Below are 7,770 nucleotides of genomic sequence, written 5' to 3'. Positions count from 1 at the left end.
AGTTATGTTGCGATGGAAGAACCTTAGGGCCAAGACAACGAAAGACCTTACTGAAGCCAAGAACCCCCAAACAGGTAACAAGCCATATAAGAGGGGTGATTTCACTGATATGGTCCTTGATATCATAGGAGGAGAAAAATCAGAGGCTCTGCATGGCATAGAAGCAGATGGAGAGGCCACAATTCCAGAGACTAGGACTTCAGAAGAATGCGAGCTCTGCATGGCATTGAAGGCATAGAAGCAGATGGAGAGGCCACAATTACAGAGACTAGGACTTCAGAAGAATGCGAGCAAAATTCTCCTGCAGAGGAAATGTTTGTCCTGGACTTAACTACAGTGATTGAGGAGGAAGAAAGATCCCCAGTGGATGTAATGAAGACAGTCCAAGACGTTCCTAGGCAAGGCAAGGCAAGTTTATTTGTATAGCAAAGAGATAAAATGTAAGATTTATATGACTTTAGGAGTCATTCTGATCTGTAGCAAAAATGGTGCATGATGTTTAATAGTAAAAGAGATAGTTCACTCCCCAAAATAAAAATTTTGCACACCTTTGCATTTCTTTACTTTTGGTATGACTTCTGAGTATGTCACATCATTTGACTCTGCCATGGAATCATCTGTAAAAAAAAAACCGAAAACAATTTTTATTATTTTTATTTTTAACTGATGATCGATTTTGACTATTGACTCTATTGTCCAGTTGTAGTGAAGAGGTATTTTAATTTTTTTTACCTTTATTCACATATGACCATATGACCTCTGAATATGTGACCTCCAAAAATGACTCTGAATCATCTAAAACAAACATGTCAACATTAATGAATGATATTTGCTGATTTTGAATGGTATGTGTTAAGATGGTTTAAAACTCAACCTTTGTGTCTCTTATTCACTTCAGTCACGTCGTCATAAATGTGATCAGAATCTGCTGGACAGCAAACGAGCATTTGAGGATAAAAGGTAAAAAGCAAAGCAGTCTTGAAGGGAAAAAAATAATTATGAAACTTAAAGGGATGGTTCAAAAATATATTTTGAAATCTGAACTGAAACCAACTGATTTTTATTATTTGGACATATTATATTAATAATTATAATAATATTATATTTTTTTGAAAAACGTCTTTTTTTGTTCCACAGATGTCAAAGTCAAATATATTTGAAATGACATGGGTAATTCTTTGTGTGTGTGTGTGTATGTGTGAACTATCCCTTTATATAATTAGTTATTGAGGCTGACCAGACTGTAGAGGAGATTTTTGTTGTTGAGATTCTGCAGATTGATTTGGGACTGATGTCTGGTTAATGTTACGCTGCTGATCTATAATAGAAACAAAGAGCATTATGGTCACTTAAGAGTATCTGCAGTGATTACAGTGACTCTTTAGGCTGAAATTTAGATCTTATCATGAGCCTTTATTCATAAACTGTATCTTTCATTTGTTGCTGTTCAGTTGTATTAATCATGTCATGAACTGCTCCACACCTTTGTTCTTCTTGTATCTCCACAGCAGCAGCAGTGAGATGAAGAACAACAAGCAAACACTCAATCCCACAACCACACCAGTGACCAGAAGAGAAGATGAAGCTGCTGAGTCAGGAGAACATAAACATTCAGATCTGATCGTGAGTAACGTATGATAATATTTAATAAAACCTAATATTTCAAGGCTTCTGACTTCACGCCCTATGCTCCTGCTGGTTATAACATTAATTTTAACAAAGATGGCATTGATAACATTCTATAATAAAGCTTATTTGCCTCAAAAGGAGGCATCTTAAAGGGTTAGTTCACCCAAAAATTAAAATTAGGCTGTGTTTTACTCACCCCCGATGCATCCTAGGTGTATATGACTTTCTTCTTTCAGACGAATCCAGTCAGGAGTTATATTAAAAATCGTCTTTGATCTTTCAAGCTGTTAAATGGCACTCAGTGGGTGTTGCATTGCTTCAGTCCAAAAGAAGTTAAATAAAAATCGCCCATCCATAAAAAAAAGTGTCTCACACGGCTCCGGGGGGTGAACAAAGGCCTTCTGTAGCGAATCCATGCGTTTTTGTAAGAAAAATATCCATATTCAAAACGTAATAATCACTTTAATCTAGCTTGTGCTCACTGTTGTACACGGAAGCAGTTCCGGGCGGATGACGTATGAGTTCGGCTTTGCGCATGTGCCGCTCAGAAGTGACGAATGCGGAAACGCAGCGGAGAGCTCAAAACAAAACAACGGTCACTTATTATAAGTACAAAACGAGGATTTGTAAAGAAGAATGTCAGAGGATTTCGATATAAGCCAAGAGGAGACTGGTTTTCCTTTGCTAAAGTAAAGAAACTTTGCTTCCTTTGCTCCGGTTAACAAACGTTGGTTTTCACAAGACTCACCGGCGCATGTGCAACGGCGACCTCATACGTCATCCGCATGCTGCTTCCAGTGTACAACAGTGAGCGCACGTGACATTAAAGTGATTAGTAAGTTTTGAATATGGATGTTTTTATTACAAAAACGCATCGATTCACTACAGGAGGCCTTTGTTCACCCCCAACGGTCACTTATTAGAAGTACAAAACGAGGATTTGTAAAGAAGAATGTCAGAGGACTTCGATATAAGCCAAGAGGAGACTGGTTTTCCTTTGCTAAAGTAAAGAAACTTTGCTTCCTTTGCTCCGGTTAACAAACGTTGGTTTTCACAAGACTCACCGGCGCATGTGCAACGGCGACCTCATACGTCATCCGCATGCCGCATGCTGCTTCCAGTGTACAACAGTGAGCGCACGCGACATTAAAGTGATTAGTAAGTTTTGAATATGGATGTTTTTATTACAAAAACGCATCGATTCACTACAGGAGGCCTTTGTTCACCCCCACGGAGCCGTGTGAGACACTTTTTTTTATGGATGGGCGCTTTTTATTTCACTTCTTTTGGACTGATGCATGCAACACCCGCTGAGTGGCATTAAACAGCTTGAAAGATCAAAGACAATTTTTTATATAACTCCGACTGGATTTGTCTGAAAGAAGAAAGTCATATACACCTAGGATGCCTCTGGGGTGAGTAAAACACAGCCTAATTTCCATTTTTGGGTGAACTAACTCTTAAAAGCCACACAAAACTGATAAATAATTAATCAGTGCTTATAAGTGTTTATCACAGTATTTACTCACCATTAACAGACAGATGTATTCGGTTACTCTCCTGTGATGAGACTGATCTTCCATCTCTCTGTCCTCTACACGTGTACTGATCCTGATCAGCTGTAATTACTCCTCTGATAGTGAGAGTGTCTCCGTTTACAGTGTAACGCTCAGACGTCTGCAACATTGCACTGTTGTTTGTACCTTTATACCACTCATTTCTCCAGTCACTGTGATCAGAGTTTATTACACACTTCAGAGTGACTGTCTCTCCAGTGAACACAGGACTGTCTGGAGTCACAGTCAGTGTAGATCTGGGTGAATCTGTAAAGATAAAAGCAGACAAAGATAAAAGAGATGCAATGAAGCATTAACTCAACAAAGTAATTGTGTATTATCCCTCTAATTTTATGTATAAAATGAAATTGTTTAAGAATCGACCATTAAAATCCCATATTAGTTGATCATTAAGCTGAATGTCTATTACATCTCTGGTACTTTGGGCCTAAGATGGTAAAAATACATTTTTTGGAACGTTAATCTGTTTCTTACCTCGTGAAATTTTTCAGTCACGAATAGGTGCTGTCATAAGTAACATTCATTGTTTTGTTAAGATTAAGCTTTTAAAGGGTTCATGAAATAGTAAATCAAATTTGCGTCACAAATAAGAGGTTAAATCTACAATACAAAATCTTGTCATCTCACTTCAGTCGTGGAAAAAAAGCTCGTCAACTAACATTTTTCATCATATTTTTTGTTAACGAAATTAGTTCCGATCAAGTGAAGTGAAGGCCAAACAGTTTGGTTGAGTTTTGGCTTCACTTTTCTATAGTGGAAGGAAGTAGAGAAGTGATGTCCATTTTTTTTGTCCATCTATGATTTTGAACAACTCATGTCTGTCCATCAACCACAAGAGTGATACTTCTGTTAACTTTGCTTAGTGAGGTTAGTTTATAAAGTCAGGGATATAAACTTTGCAAAGATCTGAAACGAGCCTTTCACGAGCATCATGACCTGTGATCTGTGTAGTATGTAAGGGCTCATGTACAGATGTTCTTTGTTACAAAGTGGTTTACTGCGGTTTATGCATTCATAAATCAAGAAATTGATTAAACAATCCGTTTCACACTGCTCCTGTTAGTAGCTTGATTTATTGATACTGTGATTATATTATATACAGAAAAGCGATCAAAGGTTGTTCTCTTTATAATCGTTAGAGTCTATCAATGATTAAGTCTGTGACTCGAACAGTGGTTAAACTCCTGTAATAATCACTGACACAGTTTACTCTGCTCAACAAGTCATTTTCCATTATGTTTTCATTGTGTTGGTTTAGTTATGATGATTTGTGAGACTACATTTATTGCATTGCAATAAGGCACTTATTGCATCATGTTTCAGACATGAGCGTTCGGCTACAATGCTCATTACTGCAACCTTTGATGGAATGGGAATAGATCTAAATATAATGCTATAATCAAAACTTTTCACCATTAGTTCATCTTGGTGGTTGTTTTAGTAAAAGTTTGAGAATTGTCAGCCAATCATAGCAGTGGGTGTTTACATTAAAGTCTTGCAACAAGCCCCTTCCAACAGAGCGTTCAAATCAGAGGCTAAATGCAGGGAGGTTACAAAATGACCATTTATATCTATATTTTGAATGTTTTGATGGAAAACATACTAGGGCTGTCAAATAAAAATTAAAATTTTGAATATTTGTTGAATTCAAAATAAAAATCCACATTGGAATGCAATAACATTGCATTAAATTTTTTGGATTGCGTCAGGCAGACTTATCAGTGGCGCACGAGATATGCATTTTAATGATTTTGTTAGCCTATCCAGTTGAACCCACTATGTGGCACTGCTCATTCAAAATATTGTGGAAAAAGAGAACATCAATGCAGGGAAGATCTACGGCAAAACTGAAACCAAGCCGTTCACACAGAACACATATTTATCATATTTTCTATAGAGACATCTATCACCGTTGCACTGGCGTCTCGCACAAGTCACATGTTTAGAAAGCCATGCAACATTTATATAAGTTAAAAACAAAAAACAAAAACATGTTTCGAGAATTTATGACGTTTTTTCCTCATCCCAATTCATCTCATGTTTTTAAATGGGAAAAAAAAAGTACTCTTTGTGATTGGTTTTCGGTCCTTTGTATTAAACCACACATACAACCAAGTCATGATGCTGTTTTGTTTCTAACTGTTTAAAGGGGTCATATGATGCGATTTCAAGTTTTCCTTTCTCTTTGGAGTGTTACAAGCTGTTCGTGCATAGATAAGATCCCTGAAGTTGCAAAGACTAAAGTCTCAAACCCAAAGAGATATTCTTTATAAGAGTTAAGACTCGTCCACACCCTCCTAAAACGCCTCGTTTAAACACGCCCCCACATGTCTATGTCATGATGTGGGAAGATTTGCATTACACCACCCAAATGAGTAACTTTGATTCTCGCTGTAGTGTTGTTGCCGCTGCTGCCATGTCGTGAAGATGCTGTGTTTCGTTGTGAAAGCGAAACTACTTTGTTTGTTCTTCCAAAAGAGGACACGACTAGAAATCAGTGGTTAAGTTGTATTTACAACACCGTTCCAGAACACTTCAACCCAAATATTCAGATGTGTGCAACGCATTTTACAGAGGACGAGGACTGTTTCCTGAACCAGTGGCCTACAATGCTGGGGTTCCGGTGAATTCAGTTCCCCTGTTTCCCCTTCGGCGTGCATGCTGACCCTATACAGTCTATGATACTGACAAATAATGCTGACTCACAGCCTGTAAGTATGTTTTTATATTTAAAGGATTTGCCACTGATGATTCAAACGTGAGTTTTGAGCAGTGTAGAGTAGCGCTTGTTGTTTGTCATTTCTCCAATCACAAATGCAGACATGGTTTTATGTTTACGCGGCGCGATGCAATGCAACGCATAAAAAGACAATATAAGTCATCATAATCTGTGTCCCCACTGGATGCAACAAATGCCTCGTTTGTAATGGGTTTTAATGTTTTTGTCTCGTCGCTCCGGCCGGACAGGGCAGCACAGTATGTGAGGGGCGTAACATTTCCGTCACACGCTTGAGGTATTCGGCCAATCACAACGCACTGGATAGCTGGCCAATCACAGCACACCTCGCTTTTCAGACCGATGAGCTTTGTAAAAATCAACGCGTTTCAGAAAGGCGGGGCAGAGAGGAGAAACAATAATGTACAGTATGTGGAAAATAATGTGTTTTTTTAACCTTAAACCACATAAACACATTTCATTACACCAAATACACAAAATAATGTTCTTTTTTTAGCAACGTCATATGACCCCTTTAAGCAACTTAATTATATTAGTTTTATAAACATAATTTTAAACATTACGCACTTTTTTCAAAGATAGTCATGTTATTTTATTACTTTGAATAAACATGCATTAGTAATATTTTGCTCAATGCGCCCTCTTGTGGCCTCAAAAGAGAAGCCAAATTTAGTTTTTTTCCCCCTAACTGAAATTTTGCCTTTTAAATTTGAATATAATTTGAATATTGATCATTTAGTGCACCATAGGAAGCATACAATAATAATAATAATAATAATAATAATGATAATAAAATGCATTTCATGAACCCTTTAAACCGGAGATGCCCAAACTAGGGCCCGTGGGCCAAAGTTAGCCTGTGGTGACCTTTAATTTGCCCCACCACACCATATACGAGAAGAGGGGGAGAAATACCATTGAGGCTAGGCCTGTCGCGATAATTACTGTCAACTTCACGCATGAAATATGGACATGACCACTATAAGTTTTGTTTATGCAGTATTGCCTGCTGTGTTTATGCATGCAAAAACATCACAGAGAGCAGAGACGGGGGAACTGAACGAATGTGATTACCTACATCTGTCCTTCTTCAGGTCAAGACATGCATTCGTCAGAAGATTAAAGCAATATTTGTTGAAGTATCCTTGCAACATTTAAGGGGCATTCTTTTGGGCGTCAGCGCTGTTCAATGCATTGAATCAACACCATTGATCTCTATGAAATGAAACATCGTGACACACTGATCGTCGATTGAGCCTTATAAAGCGGCGCTCAAAGTTTATTTCAACACCTTGTTTCATTCATGAAAGTATCAGCGTTTTAAGCGTATCAGTCGAATGAATGGACTGGTTTAATGATGACTGCTAATAAAAATAATTCCTTGCCGCCACCTTCTGGCGTAACGATGTAAATGCACTGACAGACGGCCTGTCTAGTGCACGCAGAGGCAAATATACCTGAACTGATATAACTGAAATATCAACACTTTTGAAAGCCTCTTAATATAGCATAATAATAACATAGCATTAAGATTGATATATATTGATCCACTCAAAATCACTGCCAGCGACGCTTCCTGATGAAATTCCTGTGCAGCAGGCACAAATGATATTATCTCTGTTTGGCAGTACCTATCTCTGTGAGCAGACGTTCAGTCTGATGAACTTGAACAGCAAACTAACCGACTCTCACCTGCATAATATCCTGACTTTGTCAGTAAGTCAGCTGCAGCCCAATTTGGAAAACATTTGAAAAATAAGCACCAGCTTCATGACTCTCATGACTTTGCAAGCATATAACTGTATTGCTTTTATCTTGAACAGCTGT

At 37.9% G+C, this 7,770-nt stretch overlaps 1 protein-coding gene across 1 annotated transcript in view; it reads right to left on the bottom strand.

Annotated features, from left to right (window-relative positions):
- Window positions 1–457: 457 nt before the first annotated feature.
- The window catches only part of LOC107575855 (uncharacterized), a 9,925-nt gene continuing 2,612 nt past the window's right edge, over window positions 458–7,770 (bottom strand). The window contains exons 2-8 of the mRNA XM_016262178.1: window positions 3,159–3,452; window positions 1,484–1,585; window positions 1,238–1,318; window positions 875–925; window positions 733–795; window positions 549–617; window positions 458–474 (exon numbers count right to left, since the gene is read on the bottom strand). Of these exons, the coding sequence (XP_016117664.1) occupies window positions 458–474; window positions 549–617; window positions 733–795; window positions 875–925; window positions 1,238–1,318; window positions 1,484–1,585; window positions 3,159–3,452 (677 nt within the window). The remainder of the gene's footprint in view (window positions 475–548; window positions 618–732; window positions 796–874; window positions 926–1,237; window positions 1,319–1,483; window positions 1,586–3,158; window positions 3,453–7,770) is intronic.

The sequence above is a fragment of the Sinocyclocheilus grahami genome, unplaced genomic scaffold, assembly GCF_001515645.1.
Source record: "Sinocyclocheilus grahami isolate Dianchi unplaced genomic scaffold, SAMN03320097.WGS_v1.1 scaffold2954.1, whole genome shotgun sequence".
Taxonomy (NCBI): domain Eukaryota; kingdom Metazoa; phylum Chordata; class Actinopteri; order Cypriniformes; family Cyprinidae; genus Sinocyclocheilus; species Sinocyclocheilus grahami.
The sequence above is the reverse complement of the archived record's forward strand: the minus strand, read 5'-3'. Positions and strand labels throughout refer to the sequence as shown.